The 17,397-nt window shown below is 59.7% G+C and overlaps 1 protein-coding gene across 8 annotated transcripts in view; it reads left to right on the top strand.

Moving 5' to 3' along the window:
• Adgrb1 (adhesion G protein-coupled receptor B1) overlaps nucleotides 1-17,397 on the top strand; it is a 76,214-nt gene that overhangs the window by 11,048 nt on the left and 47,769 nt on the right. For all 8 annotated transcript variants that reach the window (XM_087186890.1, XM_021251342.2, XM_087186894.1 and 5 more), the window contains 11 exons: nucleotides 1,461-2,458; nucleotides 11,966-12,127; nucleotides 12,846-12,956; nucleotides 13,379-13,543; nucleotides 13,647-13,811; nucleotides 14,064-14,228; nucleotides 14,563-14,727; nucleotides 14,874-14,975; nucleotides 16,150-16,256; nucleotides 16,401-16,595; nucleotides 16,877-16,945. In XM_087186890.1, the coding sequence (XP_087043016.1) occupies nucleotides 1,675-2,458; nucleotides 11,966-12,127; nucleotides 12,846-12,956; nucleotides 13,379-13,543; nucleotides 13,647-13,811; nucleotides 14,064-14,228; nucleotides 14,563-14,727; nucleotides 14,874-14,975; nucleotides 16,150-16,256; nucleotides 16,401-16,595; nucleotides 16,877-16,945 (2,190 nt within the window). In that variant the 5' untranslated portion in view covers nucleotides 1,461-1,674. Of the gene's footprint in view, nucleotides 1-1,460; nucleotides 2,459-11,965; nucleotides 12,128-12,845; nucleotides 12,957-13,378; nucleotides 13,544-13,646; nucleotides 13,812-14,063; nucleotides 14,229-14,562; nucleotides 14,728-14,873; nucleotides 14,976-16,149; nucleotides 16,257-16,400; nucleotides 16,596-16,876; nucleotides 16,946-17,397 lie in introns of those variants that run through there.

Raw genomic sequence — 17,397 nt, 5'->3', positions numbered from 1 at the left:
GTGGCTTTCTTAAGGACCACAGGACAGAGGCTGCACCTGGCTGGCCACATCTGCCTCAGTGATGCAGAAGCCTCCACTACTTCCCTTCCCGGCTGGGGCCACTTCTGCATCACAGTGGCTCTACTTTTCCTGGCCTGCTCCTACCCCTGTTAGGAGAGGAGGGATGATCCCACCCATTTTACAGACAAGCTCTCCAAGGCTCCTGGCTCTGCCTGGGAGGCCTATGTAGGACGAATACCAGAAGAAGAGGCAGAGCCACGACCAACCTTGTGTCACTGGCCAGCTGTGCTCAGGCTGTAGGGGGCTGCTCCTTCCTGTGAGCAGGTGGCTGGTGTGGCAGGGTCCGGTGGGGAGGGAGACTGGTGGTGACTTCCCTCTCTCCCCACTGCTCAGCTGCTGGTGGAACACGTGGTCTGGCCAAGGGCTTAGGGACAATGGGGAAACTGAGGTCTGGAGGCAGAAACTTGCCAAGGTCCACAGCAAAGTGGGTCCAGGATGGGCAGTGTCCAGCTGGACGAGCTCTGGGTGGCTCTGGGTGTCCTGCTTACAAGTGTCTGAGGACAGCCATGCAGTCAGGGCCCTCTCTGGGACTGAGGTGTCCCCGCCAGGGACCAGTTAGAGTCAGTCCAGGCTTCAGGTCTGAGTCCTACTCACTGTGATCTTGGGGAAGCCACTTATTCCCTGTGCCTCGGATTCCTCATCATGAAAAGGGGTCACTGTGCATCCTCAAAGAAGTAGGATTGAGGCAAGGTGGCTCCATTGCCCCTCTGTCCCTCCCTAGGCCCCGGGCCAGGATCTGAAGGACACAAGGGGCAGGTGGGAGGGTGAGGAGGGGGCAGGAGCCCCAGGTTCCAGCTACAGGGGGCAGGCAAAGGGCAGGGTCAGGCAGTCACTGCTGGGTACCTCATCTGAGCCCGTACCCCTGGGGCAATCCCTCCTGCCCTAGGGGTCTGCATCCACTCCCTCTCCAGGGCTATGGCAGGGCCTGGGGTCTGCTGGCTGGCACCTGGAGGAATGGCCTAAATGACCTTTGTTCTCTATTCTGCCATCTGCTTCCCTGCCTATAGGGTCTGCAGATTTCTCCCAGGACGGAGGACAGTAATTGAAGGAGAGAGCAGAGAGGGACTAGGAGAGCTGGCCTCTACCCTCAGAGGACCTAGAGGGCGGTGAGCAGGCCCAGGGCCCAGGGGAGCCACACCAGGATGCTGGCCAGGCAGCCATGACCCAGAGTCCCAGGTGGAATGGTCACCCTTCCCTGTTCAGAAGAGTGTGCAGAGGAGAGAGGCACGCCCCTGGCTGGGCCTATCCCTGCAGGTGGTGGCAGGCAGGAGGACGGAGCAGGGGCCTCGGAGGGTGCTGGGGCCATGTCTGCTGCCCAGAGCCCCCGCCCTTGCCACCATCCTCCCCCAGCACCCAGCACCCTGGAGCTGATGCCATGCCCTTTGCTTTCTCTTTTCCAGCTGCCACTGGTGGCCACAGGCAGGCGCCAGGGCCCTGGACGTTAGGAGCCACCGCCGCCCTCTCTGTGGCCTGAAGTCCTGCCCTGTCCCCATCCATCTCTCCTCCGCTCCCTGCCCCGGGCCCAACCCGCCTGCCGCCGGATCCTGGCATGTCAAGGCCTGGCCTGCTCCTGCCTGCCCAGCGCGCGGAACCCCGGCGGCCCCGCGAGCTAGGATGAGGGGCCAAGCCGCCGCCCCGGGCCCCTTCTGGATCCTCGCACCGCTCCTGTTCCTGCTGCTGCTTCTGGGGCGCCGGGCACGTGCGGCTGTTGGGGCAGACACCGGGCCTGGGGCCGAGACGTGCACCACGCTGGTGCAGGGCAAGTTCTTTGGCTACTTCTCGGCAGCTGCAGTGTTCCCAGCCAACGCCTCGCGCTGCTCCTGGACTCTGCGCAACCCAGACCCGAGGCGCTACACGCTCTACATGAAGGTGGCCAAGGCACCCACACCCTGCAGCGGCCCTGGTCGGGTCCGCACCTACCAGTTCGACTCCTTCCTCGAGTCCACTCGCACCTACCTGGGTGTGGAGAGCTTTGACGAGGTGCTGCGGCTCTGTGACCCCTCTGCGCCCCTCGCCTTCCTGCAGGCCAGCAAGCAGTTCCTGCAGATGCAGCGACAGCAGCCACCCCAGGACGGAGACCTGGGTCTTCCAGGGGAGGCCCTAGGCCCCAGCGATGACTTCTCTGTGGAGTACCTGGTCGTGGGCAACCGCAACCCCAGCCGGGCTGCCTGCCAGATGCTGTGCCGCTGGCTGGATGCCTGTCTGGCCGGCAGCCGCAGCTCACACCCCTGTGGCATCATGCAGACCCCCTGTGCTTGCCTGGGTGGCGAGGCCGGAGACCCTGCCTCCAGCCACTTGGTCCCCCATGGTGATGTCTGCTTGAGGGACAGTGTGGCTGGCAGCCCGGAGAACTGCCTCACCAGCCTGACCCAGGACCGGGGTGGGCACGGCTCGGCAGGTAAGTGACAGCCAAGAGAAAACGCAGAGGTGCCCTTCCCAGGAGAGGTGCAAGGCCCAAGTGAGTGTCCCTAGAGCCGAGTCTGGGAGGCCACTGTGCACTGCTAAAAGTCTCCACCGGCACACTGAGGACAGGAGGCCCGCCCACTGGGCCCCAGTGCTGTCACCACTCACTCTGAGAGTGAAGGACCAATTCCTTCCGGTGAGCATTTAAATTCCCAGCTGGGAGAGGGCAGAGAGGACAATTCTAATGGGCCCAAGGTGGCTGTGGCTGGGGTCTGCAGGGGCGTCTTTGCCTGGACACGAGGGCTTCTTGGGCTGCATGGGCAGTGTGGACAGGTGGGTTTTTTGTGATCTGCTAGGAGGTGGGGTTTTGTGTGGAGTGTAGCATATCCCACAGCTAGTTACTGCCTGGACACAGGACACCCTCTAGGCACTGGGGACAGACAGTGAGCACCACAAACAGACCCCTCTCCCCAGCAGGGAAGAGAGCAGTGACAAGGGTGTTGCAGGACTTACTTCAGGCCGGTCCCTTGGGGAGGCTGCTGCCTCACTCAAGGTCAGGGAGGGCACACGGACTGGGACCTTGTCTGGCATTCTGGGTGGTGTGAGGTACATAGTATTCCGTGTCGAGGGTTCACACGGGCCCAGGCCTGAGGTGGGCAGGTGCTTGGTGTGTCCCAGAGTGGAGGGAGCACAGGCCAGTCACAGGGTGCTGGCGTGTGGAGCACTGGGATCTCCTGGGTGAGACAGGGCCGATACAGGTGGTGATGAGTGGCCAGGGCCTGCAGGTCGGTGCAGTTACAGAACTAGCTGGTCAGGCTGGTATGCAGGAGGCAAAGTCCCTGCTGTCCTGTAACTGCAGGAGAGAGAGGAGAGACAGGGCATCCTGGGTATAGGTGAGAGGCCTGGGGGACTGGCTGGGGTGGGGTGGGGCTCAAGTCTGAGAGACAAGCAGGGGCTGACTGTATGTGCTTGAGGCTGGGCATGACGCTGGGAGGGCTGCAGCAGGCCATGGCAGCCCTTAGTCTCAGGGGGCCATAGGGCCTGTGTTTTCACAGGTCTTAAATAGGCTACATGGTCACAAAGAAAACCAGAGTCCTAGAACCTAGTCCTGTCTGTGACCCTGGATCCATGAGTTTAGCCAGGCAGGAGGCAGGGATGGTTGGACTGGGGCAAAGCTGAGCCAGCAGCTCCCCAAGGAGGATAGAGGTGGTGCCCTGGGGCTGAGGCACAGAAACCAAGCAGGAATCCTGGGCAAGATGAGTGGTGTCAGATGCCACCGGTGGCAGGGAAGGAGGAGCTGAGGACCGGCTGGCCAGGCTGGAGGTCACTATGACCTTGGCAAGGGCAGCTTCTGTGGTGTGGCTGTGCTGAGAGTGAGTCCAGTCCGAGGGGGACTCAGGGAGAATGGATCAGCGTATGCCATCCTCTTAGGGGATCAGGGAAGTGAGGCGGTGGCTGGCTTGGGGGAGGAAGAGCACAGGACAGGGCTTTCAGTCACAAGCAGGTGTGACTGTGTCCTACTCTGCCACCCTGATCACTTGGCTGCTCTGACCTGTGGCTCCTTCATCTGCCAACCTCGGACTGCTCTGCAGGGTTCCCCTGATCGAGTCGGGTGAATCTCACCAGCCCACAGCCACAGCCACGGGCCTGCGTCTTGGGCAGTGGCTGTGCCCAAGAACTGCCAAACTCTGCTTAGAGCACATGGAGGGCCTCACACTTTGCTGAGCACCTGCTCTGCACAGGCCGCACAGCAGGAGCTGTGGGTATCATGGCCTGGCCTCGGCGTGGAGTTTGTACCTGCTCTTGAGATGGAGACGGTCTTGGGAAGGCTTAGAACAGAAGTGTGACGTGCCTGGGCTGTGCCAGGCTCCTGACCGAGCATGGGAGTGGGGAGGTGCTGAGGATGGCCTGGAGGGCAGGAAGAGAGAGGCCTTCGGGTAGAGCTGATGACCTTGTGGGCCAAAGGATGTGAGCCTAGGATTGTGGTCAAGAGCGGGACCATCCACTGAGGTGGACAAGTGGGGTGCGAGGTCCATAGGTCCGAGTGGGTCTTGGGCAGGGGGTGTCACGTGAGCAGAGCGACGGCACTGGGAGCATTAGGACAGGCCGGCTGGGGTGATAGCATTTGGGCCGTGTCTTTGGAGACCCAGAGCCGGGACTGAAATCAGCTTGACCTGGACCACTGTGTATTCCTGGGTCAGTCCCTCAGCTCTCCCATACCCCTGGGCTCATCTTGAAAACAGGAAGAGTAAAAATACCTGCTTTCCTAGATTGCCATAAAGAACTGGAGTGGAGTGGAGTGATTCTAGGCAGGAGCAGTGTTGATGATGAGATATCAGTGTCCTTGCTGGTGATTAGGCAGGAGCTGTGGAGGGCCTGGGGCCAGGCCGACTGGAGGCAGGGGTATTGGGAGATCAGTTTGGAGTATGCACACAGACTGGAGAGAGGGTGCTGGGATGCAGGGAGGAGGGCGTGTGCGTGTGTGTGTGTGCACGTGTACCCTTGTGGGCGTGTATATGGTGCTTTGTGTGTGTACAGTGCGTTGTGTTTGTGTGTGTGTTCGTGCATGGAAGTATGGTGTATGTGTTTATGTATGTGTGCTATGTGTACCATGCACATGTGGTTTGCGGGGTGCATGTGTGTGCAGTGCTTTGTGTATATGTGTGTATCGTGTGAGCCCATACATGTGCACGTATAATTCTGTGTATGTACCTGTGTAGTACTTTGTGTTCATATTTGTGTTCACACTGTAAGTTATACATATATGTGCTACATGTGTGTATATGTATGTGTGCATGCTCACATGTGCATTGTGCATGTACTTGTGCACATATGTGTGGGTGCAAATAAGCATATGCAATGCATAGTGTGTGTGCCTGTGTGTTCATGTGTACATGAGCACGCGCATGGGTGTGCGTTTGTGCACGTCTATGCAGAGGCTAGGCTCTGTGCAGCTGTTTGACAAAGCACAGTGCAGAGCTACAGCGCATCGGCTGGAAGTCTTGTGGAAGACAGTCCGGGAAGTATACGGGCCCCGGGCAGATGCCAACAGGAAGCAGGATCATGTCTCCATGGGTGGGGTAGAATGTGGCCACCCAGCTTGGGGCCTGGTGTCCATGTCCTGTACCCAGAATGAGCGTAGTTGTATCATAGCAGTCATTTAGCGGGTGCTTGCTTTGTGCTGGAAGCACCTACAGCTTAACTAGCTTACTCTTGCAGCAGCCCACAAGATAGGCTCCTCAGCATGGGTTCTGCCTCAGGGCCTTTGCACAAGCTGTTCCCTTTGCCTGAACTGCTCTTCTGGATAACTACAGAGCACCTCCTGCTTCCAGCCCTTGCTCAGAAGTGACCTTCCCAGCCCCAGCCCTGCCCTTTCTCCTGTTCTTTCTCTTTCTGCAGCACATGTCCCTTTGACTGTACTGAGAATTCCTGCCTGTGTTGTGCCTACTGCTGGTTGGCTGTGCTGAGGTGTGCACGCCATCAAGGGCCTGTGCCCATTCACTGGCCCTGCCCAGGGAGGCAGCAGCTGCCATGCAGCAGCTGCCATGCAGCAGGCACTGAGTGCTGGTTGAGTGAATTCGGGCACAGAGAGTTTAAAGTTGTGGTCAGAGTCACACAGCATGTAGGGACAGGCTGACAGCAGAGCTCCCTGGTGGTGCCTCCTGGGACTTCTCCTACAGTGGCCTTACTGGCTCTGTGTGTGTGTGTGTGTGTGTGTGTGTGTGTGTGTGTGTGTGTGGCCTGAGGACCAGAGAGGTCAGGTTGCTATGTGGACAACATGCTGTGAGCCAGGGCAGGTAGCCCGCCCCTGCTGAGCCCACCCAGCAGGACCTGGCACGTGAGAGGAGCAGGGCCAGCAGGTGGCTGGTGAGCCTGTGGCCCTTTTCAGCCCTGCCCCTGCCAGGCCAGCCACATACCACATGACCATGTCACAGGCCAGGTTCCACAAATGCTCCTTGAGACAGAGCAGCTGTCCCTCTGCTCCCTCCCTTTGTGTCTGGCAGGCCTGGTGCCCGCTCTTTCTCTCTGCATCTCTCTGTCTCTCTGAGTCACTTTCTCCTGCCTCTCCACCTCCCTGTCTGTCTCTCCATCTCTGTCTCGGTGTCTCCTCTGCGCCTTTCTCTGTCTCTCCCTCTCTCTCATCTCCTGTCTCCCCATCTCCCCATCACTCCATCTCCATCTCTCAGCATCTTTCTGCCGCTGCTGAGATGGGCTGTTTCTCTCAAGGGTTGTTTTAAATATTCATGTTTTAATTAAAGAATTTTATTGCAGAAGCGACATGTAAGATAATGAAAAAGCAGCACCCTGGGAGTGGGAGTGTGTGTGTCCCTCTGTGGGACCTTATGTGTCCCCATGTGTGTGTGGGTGGGTGACACTAGGCTCCAGCCTGTGTGTCCCAAAGAGTATGAGGGATCATGGGTGGGCTGCAGAACTGGGGCTGGGCTTCCCCTCACCCTGCCTCCAGAGCTGGTCATCACTCAGCTCTGGGCCTGCGTGGCTGGTGACCCCCACGCAGCCCCCTTGAGGCTCAGCTTGTTCCCCCAGGAGCCCACCGAGCCCTGGGAGGAAGTTGTGAGGCTGGCACCAACTTGGAGGAGGAGGACTGGGCTCAGCTTGGGCTGTAGTGGAGGTGGGTAGGAGAGGGTGCCAGACCTCCACCATCAGGGATGCTGGCGTCATCCTGTCCAGGCAGCCCTCTCTTTTTGTACAAGGGTCAATGTGGAAAAGTCCAGGAAACAAGGCTTCAGTGCCCATCATGGACAGTGCTTGGTGCAGATGGAAAGAGCAGTACGGGGCCCTGGGTACGTGGATGCCATCATCCACTGGAAACTCCCATGTATGTGTCACCCGCCTTAGAGCTCAGCCCTCCCTGCCCCACTGCTGTGAGATTGGCTGAGCTATGGTCTGGACTGGGAAAGGGGAATGTGAGGTAGGCAGCTGGTAACCTCTGCCACTCCATCCAGCAGCTGAGGCCCGGGAGGGGCAGTGAGGTATCTGGGTCTTCAGGATGGTCTGAGCTTTTGGGTTAGGGCACTGTCCTCAGGACCCAGAGCACCTGCCAGATGCAGAGATGTGGCTGCTGCAGATGTGGCAGCTCGAACCTGCTTCCTTCTGTGGTCTGGGGAGGGAATGGGGCAAGATCTGTTGGTAAGGTCTGTGTAAAGCATAAAGGGAGGGGCTGGGGACTTAGCCCAGTGGCACCACGCCTGCCTCGAAAGCGCAAGGTCCTGAGTTTGATCCCCAGCACCAAAAAACCCAAAACAACAAAAAACAAGCATAAAAGGGACGGTGGTTCCAGGAGGCTGGGAGAGGCCAGTGCTCACAGAGGTCTGCCAGCCCTGTAGACAGTGGGCTAAGACCACTGTGTGTGGGAAGGGAGCAAGGCTCAGAGTTGTGCTGGGGCAGGGGCTGCAGGGAGCCACCCTGTCCCCATTGGTGGTACTCCTCTGCTCTGGATCCAGGCCGTAAGTCTCGGGTCCAGAGCCCAGGTTTAGAGCCTGGGTGCCCCGGGACAGCCCCAGCTGGGTGGCAGGGGAGAAGGGCCCTGCTGGGAACCTGGGTAGTGGTCCCTGTCCCAGGACCATGCAGTGAGTGCCTGGGGTGGCGGGGGGGTGGGGGTGGGAGTGGGTGGTGATACCCAGCAGGAGCTGATTGGCAGCCCAGAGGCTGCCCAACCTGCTGGACTTGGGAGCCCTCTGCTGGAGGAGTTTGGTAGTGTACAGTTCCCCTCCTCTAGGGCACCTCTGAAACTGGAAGGCTGGCCTGGATAGGGGTCACCCTTGGTGCTCCAACCCAGCCCACTCGGAGTACAGGATTTGGAGAATCCACAATCTCCGGGCCAGGGCACCAGGTTGGGAAGGACGCGGAGCCCTCTCCCGGTGCACCCTCGCTCCTGGGTGAGGCCATCCCGCCGGCAACTGATAATTGGCTCTATTCATCCCCATAATGAGATGGAAATGAGGCTTCCAGACAGAGAGGGCATTGATGGGGGAAGAATGGCGGCTTCTTTCCGGGCCTGGAGGGGCAGCTCATCCCCCCCCCCCCAGCCCTGTGGCTCCTCCGCTGCCCCCTGGCGGCCCAGCCATCCCTGAAGCACCACTGTGCCCTGCACTGCGGGCCTGGGCGTCCTTCTGGGTAACTCCCCCTCTGGCATGGATGCATTCACTCGGCAAACATTTATCAGATGTCAGCTGTGTGTGAGGACACACATTAAAATTGAAAATGATAATAAAAATAGCTGCTACCATTTCTGAGCCTTCATTAGTGAAGGGAGTGTGGCCAAGGTTGGGGATCCTGCTGTGACTGGGATCAGAGCGCAGTATGTGCTGGAGCTCAGGGACCCTAAGCCAGGTGAGGATCAGAGGTCAGTCTGTGATTAGGATCAAGGTTCAGTGTGTGACCAGGCACAGGAATCTGTGACCAGACTCTTTGCAAACAGGGTCAGGGCTCAATGTGTGACCAGGACCAGGGTTCAGCCTGTGACTTGGATCAGGGCTCAGTGTGATGAGTCAGGGATAGGCTTGAGAGGGGTTCCATCCTCTGAGCCATTGTCCCCTCTCCCCCGAGTCTCTCCTGAGCCAGGGTCCCCTCTCCCAGCCTTCCTGTCCCCTCCCCCTCCCACATCTTCACCACCTGGGTCACCAAGGTAACCAGCCCTGAAATAGTGGGTGTTTTGGCAGCTGAGGCCTAACCTGGGTCTATCCTGAAAGGCTGCGCTCTGCAGCAGTTGCCATGGGAACCGAGTGGCATCCTCCGATTAGCCGGGCTTGGGTTTGGACACCCTCTCTTTCCCTCCCACTGCCATTTCCTCATCCCTCAGGCTTCCTTGTGAGGGTTGGGCAGGGGTGGGGGACTGGCAGGATGTGCCACCCAGACCCTGATGCCAGGCCTGCCTCCCCAGACTCCGTTCCTTTGTCTGGATCCCTAGGATGGGATGGCTGTGGCAGATGAGACCTGAGGCTGAGAGGGTCTGGACCATGGTTAGTCCTGGCAGGTGGCCTAGGCTGGGGGCAGGCAGGGGTATGTGGAACCTGACCTAGTTCGATATTTGGGATCTGACCTGGTTTGATTGTGGCTCCTCTTGTCCTGAGTCAAGGCATGTGACAGGCAGCCTCTGAGCTGGTCACCTGGGCCTGCTCTGCAGGCAGCTGGTGCCCTGTCCTCCTGCTGGTCGTGCACGTGCAGGCCATGCTGGGGACTGTCACTGTCAACCCCCAGCTCTGTCCTGGGGGAGTCATGCCAATCTGCTCCCCTCTCCTGTGCCTTCACTCCCCTCTGAGGCCTTTCCACCATGTTCATATCTGAAGATGACATGATATTTATACAGCAGCCCCCACATTTATAACTCTTTCTCAGAACCTGAGATTCCGATCCCCTCCTTGGCACTTCCCCAGTGCTAGCTCTCCGGTCCTTAGAGTGCCAGCACTGTAGCCCCTGGCTATGCAGAGCACCCTGTTTCCTCCACTGTAAGCACATGAAGGTATTGAGTTATAGGGGTGGCTGGGAATCAGCAGTGGCAGAAGTCTTAGGCACGGAGCAGGGCCCCCAGCACCAGGGCCAAGGTGCCCCATGGAGAGCCACTGTGGGAGGAGAAGCAGCCTTCCCTGGAGGTTGTGGGGCTGGGGTCCAACAGCTGGGTGCAGTTCTGTTCCTCCTCCCAGATGAAGGGCACAGTGTCTCGTTACCTTGGCAGCCTGTCTTATCTGGACTCGGGGCAGGGAGGTCTCCCTTGTGAGAGGAGGGACATCCACCCAGACTGAGAGTGGCTCGAAACCACTGGCTGCTGCTCTGTCCCCATGCTGTGTTCCACCAAGCGGACACACGGTGTGGAGCACAGCGCACAGGGAGCCTGGCCTCTGTGGGCCCCTGCCCCAGTACTCTCTCTGGAGCCCGTGGGGCTGCAGCTCTGTGAGAGCAAGGAGAGTAGTTGCTAAAACAGGCACGGAGATGTGGAAGATGCCCCTTCCCACCCTACCCTCCCCAGCAGGGAGAATGAGTCCTCATTTGTGAGGGTGATTCCTTGCCTTGAATCCAGCCCCTTGCCCTTGGCGCCCCCTGCTGGCCCATATGAGCACGACGTGAGGAAGATGACAGAACCCTGCTGTCTCCAGGGCTGAGCACCTAATCAATCAGGACACCGTCGAAGGAATCCAAAGAGCCCTACCGGTTCCAAGCTCCTGTTGGCTATTTCTCCTCCTGCTGATTTGTCCTGGGTTTTAAGTCTGCTGCTATTCTGAGCAGACTATGAGTGTGAGGCCCGGGAGGCAACCCCAGGACCATCCAGGATGTGGATTACTCCCCTCCCCAGCTCCCTGAGGTTACAAACCATGAGGTGGGGTCCTCTCCCCTAAACCACATGTAAGACAGCACCAGAAGCTTCCGGCCACCAGGAGTAGCCTACCCTCTTCCAGCTGGTTCTTGATCCGTGGAGGGGCTTCATTTGTTCTCTCTGGTCCTCAGGATCCCCAGCAGGCAGTGTGAGGCTGTGGCCTCAGCTGAATGCGAATCCCCCTGGTGGGAGTGTGGCAAGGCCATCCTGTCTCCTTACCTCCTCCTGACCAGGTTCAGGGTCAGGGGGCCCTCCCCAGAGATTCCCCATGTCTAGGCTTGAGGCCAGTCAAGAATAGGCACCTGGGGAAGGCTGCCAACCCGGACCACGCATGCGGCCTGGCATTCCCAAGGGACAGGTAGATGGTGAGGTCAAAGGCCATGCAGTGGGAGGGACTGGCAGGAGATCTGGACAAGCAGCCCCTTTGGTTGATGCAGCCTCACACCGACTCACAGATGGGCACAGCCTCCCTTCCGGTGCCCCAGCCACGGCCACTCCACACTGACTTGCATTCCTAGAGGCCACCTGAAAGGGCTCAGACCCTCAGGGGCAGAAAGTCTCGGCTGCTGGGGCAACACTGGCCCCTGCAAGGCCAAGATGGAGGAAGCCCCGTGAGAGAGGGTGAGACAGGGCCAGCCGGCCGGGCCTGGCAGGCTGTGCCCCAGGCTCCTTTGGCGGATGGTCAGCTCTCTGCTGGGACTAAGGGAGGTTGTGCCGGGTCAGGCCACCAGCTGTGAGACCTAGTGGGACCTGTGAGGTGCGAGGTATGGCTCAGCCCACATCTGGAGACAGGGATGTGTAAAGCCACCCATTGCTCTGCTGTGCAGATGAGGACACAGGCTGGGAGGAGCAGGGCTTGGGCCTGAAACTGGCCTGAGGTCTAGAGGAGGGCTATCAGGGGTGTAGGAACCAAAGCCTTAGTTAGCTACAAAGCTGCTCTGCTCTCCATTGGTCAGGAGGACCTTGGGGTGGCTAGGAGGTAGACCTTATTCATTTGCCAAGCTCGCCAGCCTCACCCTGGGGCGTCCCATCTCAGGGCAGACCTGTGCCCTCCAGAGCATGCCTGGGAGGTGGGTGGCACCGGGCCTCCCAAGGCCCTGTCTGGCGCTGCTGGCCCCCCACGTTCATCCAGCCCCGCCCCCTGACCTAACCTCACTCTCCCGCGTTCCTCAGGCGGCTGGAAGCTGTGGTCCCTGTGGGGCGAGTGCACGCGAGACTGTGGAGGAGGCCTGCAGACAAGGACGCGCACTTGCCTGCCCACCCGGGGCGTCGAGGGCGGCGGCTGCGAGGGGGTGCTGGAGGAGGGGCGTCTGTGCAACCGCAAGGCCTGTGGCCGTGAGTGCGCAAGGGGGGGGGAGCTGATCTGGTGGGGGCGGGGGGGGGGTTGAGACGCGCGGGAAGGGCAGGATGGGAAGAGGGTGTGTCTTGGCTCTGAGGAGCCCCACCCAGGTTGGGCGGGACAGGGGTGGAGCTCCACCAAGGGTGGGCCCAGGGGCCCAGAAGGAGCTGTGGTACTTGAAGCTAGGTGGGATAGATGAAGTTTCTTTCTCAGGTGTGAGTTAGGATTTTGGGATGATGGGGAGGCCAGTGCTGGCCATGGCGCACGCGCCCTCTTCCCTCACCTAGGAAGCCCTGCCAGGCCAGCCCAGCTGGACCAGGCCTCCGGAATGTATTTCTCTAATAAGGCTCTTTAATGACCTCATGCATTTTTTAGTTGCCTCCGTAAAGTCAAATCAAGTTCTAATGAGACTGTCATTCTTTGGGGGTTTTTTCCGTGATGAACTCTCCTGGGGAGGCGGCTCATCTCTGGAGCCCAGGGAGAACCCTGGGGCATCCAGCAGGGCAGGGGCAGAGGAGCTGTCCTGCAAGTGACCATGGGTCTGCCAGCCCTGGCGGCTGAGAGGGAGGGGCTGCTAGGCAGGAAAGGCAGGCCCCCCAAGAAGGTGCCCCTGGTGACCAGGCCTGGTGCTCTGGGCCTGGTTTCCCAGCTGTCCAGTGGTGTCCAAGGACAGAGGAGGCCCCTGCAGGATTCTGACCTGAGCCCATCCTGCAGCCGCTGGGCGTGCCAGCTCCCGGAGCCAGTCCCTGCGGTCCACAGATGCCCGGCGGCGCGAGGAGCTGGGGGACGACCTGCAACAGTTCGGGTTCCCATCCCCCCAGACTGGTGAGCTGGTGGCACGGGCAGGGCTGGGGTGCACACACTCGGGTGCTGAGCCAGGGAGGGCTGGTTTCCCGGTCTAGGTCTGTGGGTAAATACTCTTAAATTAGCAATTGCTGCTAATTATATAAGGAATAGCTTTAATGACTTGCCGTAATGAGACTGACCTCTTAGGTATAGTACCTGGCTCTGGTCTCCAGGCAGACTGGCTTTAGGGGCACTGAAGGGGGCACTGCAATCGGGACCAGATCTCGGGGACCAGACGTGTTCCAGGCCTGACCAGTGGGGTAACCCGCAAACCTCAAGACCAGCCTGAGCTCCAGCCTGTCCTCTTCTGCCGCGTGGGATGGCCCCTCCCGGCGGGTCCGGTGCAGCCCCGTTGGCACCAGACACGCCAGGGTTGTGATGCTGCAGGTCTCTGCCCACAGGTGACCCGGCGGCCGAGGAGTGGTCGCCGTGGAGCGTGTGCTCCAGCACCTGCGGCGAGGGCTGGCAGACCCGCACGCGCTTCTGCGTGTCCTCCTCCTACAGCACGCAGTGCAGCGGTCCGCTGAGGGAGCAGAGACTGTGCAACAACTCCGCCGTGTGCCCAGGTGGGCGGGGTCCGCGGCAGGGGCGTGGCGGGGTGGGGTCAGGCCTCGGGCGGGGCCTCGGCCCCAGGCGAAGAGCAGCAGCGCCTCTGCGTCCTCCCCTCAGTGCACGGTGCGTGGGACGAGTGGTCGCCTTGGAGCCTCTGCTCCAGCACCTGCGGCCGCGGCTTCCGGGACCGCACGCGCACCTGCAGGCCCCCACAGTTCGGAGGCAACCCCTGCGAAGGTCCAGAGAAGCAAACCAAGTTCTGCAACATCGCCCTGTGCCCTGGTAGGTGAGAGGGAGCTGCTGGGGGGAGTGGGCCAGCTCTGCCTGCCCCAGACCGCCTCTGGGTGCTCTGAGGTTGGATCCTCAGGCTGTACCCAGGTGGGAGTTTGAGACCTGACTGGCATGCTCACCTGAGTCCCAGGTGGGGCGTGGGTTGGTGGCTGTGGGGGTGTTCACACGGTGTCCCAGGCTGGCTATGGAGGGCTGGGTGTTCACACTGGCTTCCTGTCTCCTTCCTCCCTCTGGGCCGGGCAGTGGATGGAAACTGGAATGAGTGGTCGAGCTGGAGCGCCTGTTCTGCCAGCTGTGCCCAGGGCCGGCAGCAGCGCACAAGGGAGTGCAACGGGCCTTCCTACGGGGGTGCTGAGTGCCAGGGCCACTGGGTGGAGACTCGAGACTGTTTCCTGCAGCAGTGCCCAGGTCAGGGAGGCCCCTCCTGGGGGTGGTTGTGGCCTGGGGTCCAGGTGTGGGCCAAGGGGAGTTGGGGTGCATGGCGCCTGTGGGGAGGACGACTCTGTGTGCGGCCTTGTTCTATTCTGTCAAGCTGATCTCCGGTTTCTTCTCCCTGGCCTGAATATTCTTTCTCCTGATGGCTCACATCCCTTCATCCCTGGGTCTCTTTGTCCACATCCTTGGGTCCTGTGGGCTGTGTCTCTGTGTCCCCATGGCCTAGTGATTCTGTACCTCTGCTGCTCCCGGACCCCACCCTTCCATCCCCATCACCTGTTCCTCTGTGTCTGACTACCCCCTGCAGTGGATGGCAAATGGCAGGCCTGGGCTTCATGGGGCAGCTGCAGTGTCACATGTGGGGGTGGCAGCCAGCGTCGAGAGCGTGGCTGCTCCGGGCCCTTCTTCGGGGGAGCAGCCTGCCAAGGCCCGCAGGATGAGTACCGAAAGTGCGGCACCCAGCGGTGTCCTGGTGAGACCCCCCTCCCATGCTGTGGCTGGCCCTGGGGAGAACACAGGAGCAGCCAGTGACTCTGGCTTAGTTGGGACAGTGGATGTCCTGCTGCCAGCTCCCAGCCCTTTCCCAAACTCCTGCCCTTGTTTCTGGTCCCCTGGTAGAGCCCCATGAGATCTGTGACGAGGACAACTTTGGGGCCATGGTGTGGAAAGAGACACCAGCTGGAGAGGTGGCTGCAGTCCGGTGTCCCCGCAATGCCACAGGTGAGGGCCAGACAGCAAGTTATATACAGAGTTCCTGTCCTGTCTTCACAGAGAAGTCCCTGCAGGCACCCTCTGACTGAGACCTGGGGCCCAGACAGCCCCATTGCCATCATTGGGGAAACTGAGGCACAGTACAGTCAACACACTTTGTCTGGGCTTGCAGGGCTGGCAAAGGAGAAGTTCCCCATGAATGCCAGTGGTTATAACCCTCAGGTGCTAGGGAGGTGGAAGAGCAAAGTGGGCCACAGGAAAGGGACTTGGCTGCACTCCAGTGTTGGTCTTCTTCACTGCCCCTATTTGAAGAAGGGAAGGTGGCTTCTGTACCTGAGAGGCAGCAGGCAAGGAGGTTGGAAGTCCAGTTTCAAACACTGGCTTTGCCCTGTGCTGTGTGACATTCTGGAAATGACTTATCCTCTCTGAGCCTCATTTTTCCCATCTGTAAACTGAGGGCCTTAGGAGATCCTCCACGTGGGGTGTTGTTGGGATTGGTTGAGGTGGCTCCTGGTGGACCGGGATGGCAGTGGGTGCTGAGTACTGCCAGTCATGCTTGGTGCTCCTACCTTCCTTTTCATCCCATGTTATTGCTGGCATATGGCAAATCCACAGAAGCAGAATGCAGAAAATAAATGTCCCATGTAGGTGTCCACATGTAGGCACCTCTAGTGCCCCCCTCTTTGCGTCCCCATCTAAATCAGTGGTTCAGAGGTTCTGCATCAGGCTACATCATGTTCCTGTTGGGTGACAGGGCCATGACAGTCCTGTGTGGCCATCACCTACATGTGCATTTGGTTGTCCTTGCTCCTCTGGGGTGTCCTGGGAGTGTCTTTTATCAGGGTGAGCTCTTGTTCCAGGCTGTTGACACCCATGTCCCCAGCTGGTGAGTCCCTGCAGCCCTCTGGGCATAGCAGGGCACCAGGCTGGCTGTCCCCAGGGTGCTGGCTGAACCTCAATCCCCTGACTCAGCCAAGGATTCCACTCCAGGCAGTAGGCTCACCAAAGCCCTGGTTCCTGCTGGGTCCCCAGCACTTGGAGCAGGTGCTCAGCATGTCTCAGAAATGTGCAGTCTCCAGGAGCAAGGCCAGAGGGCCCAGGCAGAGTGGCTCCTTTGGGAGCTGTGTGGGGACTCCTGTGCCTGGCAGTGAGTGTCCACCTGAGACATGGGAGGTCTCCCCAGGCCTCATCCTGCGGCGCTGTGAGCTGGACGAGGAGGGCATCGCCTACTGGGAGCCCCCTACCTACATCCGCTGCGTCTCCATTGACTACCGAAACATCCAGATGATGGTGAGGGTGGCCCTTCCCCATGCCACGCCTACTCTGTGGACTTGAGGGGGCGGCCAGAGAGGGTCCTCCAGATGGGGTAGGCCCCTAGCTCCTGCTTGCAAGGCCATGCAAACTGACCCATCCAGCCTTCTCCATCCTCCCCAGACCCGGGAGCACCTAGCCAAGGCTCAGCGTGGACTTCCAGGGGAGGGAGTCTCAGAGGTCATCCAGACCCTGGTGGAGATCTCTCAAGATGGGACCAGCTACAGTGGGGACCTGCTGTCCACCATTGATGTCCTAAGGAACATGACTGAGATCTTCCGGAGGGCCTACTACAGCCCCACCCCAGGGGATGTGCAGGTGGGCTCCCTGAAGGGCAGCTGTGGAGAGGGGTGTCTTGGAGAGTGGTCGGAGGCCAGCCTGGACCTCAGTCAGAGACCCAGACCCAGCCTTAGCTACAGGTCTGTGAGCCTGATCATGATCACTCACTGACTCCTCATGCCTGGTTACACAAGAGCCCTGATCCTTGTTAGAGGCTGAGCCATGCTCCTACTTATACACTGAGCCCTGGTCCTCATAGACTAAGCCATGGTCCTAATCACAGTGATACCATGTTCACCTTCACTGGTTCTTCTTTCCAGAACTTTGTCCAGATCATCAGCAACCTGCTAGCAGAGGAGAACCGGGAGAAGTGGGAGGAAGCCCAGCTGGTATGGACAAGAGTCTGGGCCCCTTGTAATTGACAGTGTCAGGATGAGCACGGGCATCCCTGGTACTCCCCTGAGTCCCAGGCCAATCTGGGGAGGGAGGGGACCTTTGTGGCCATGCTGGGTGGCTCTGGGTCTGAATCCCACCGTAGCCTTTTGTCAGCTGGGTAACCTTGAGGAAGCCACTTGATCTTGTGAGCCTCCATTGTCCCTCTGTGGAAGGACCATAGCTTGTCCTGTGGGGCTTCCTGAGGGGAGTGGGAAACTTTGTTGATCTCACAGTGCAAGTCCAGAGGACTGGGATGTGGTGGATCAGCCTCCCCTCCTTCCAGGCTGACTTTGAGCCTGCCACTGCTGTCCCCAGGGCAGTATCTGGCTCGCAGCCCTGGGGATCATTGATGAGTCCTCACCCCCTCCCCTAGGAGCACTAATGGGGCCCACTCATGCTGGAGGTG

Source organism: Heterocephalus glaber, unplaced genomic scaffold, assembly GCF_053883595.1.
Source record: "Heterocephalus glaber isolate CG9 unplaced genomic scaffold, H.glaber_assembly_v1.0 deba00000281, whole genome shotgun sequence".
NCBI lineage: Eukaryota > Metazoa > Chordata > Mammalia > Rodentia > Bathyergidae > Heterocephalus > Heterocephalus glaber.
Note: the sequence above shows the minus strand (reverse complement) of the source record. Positions and strands in the feature narration are given on the sequence as shown.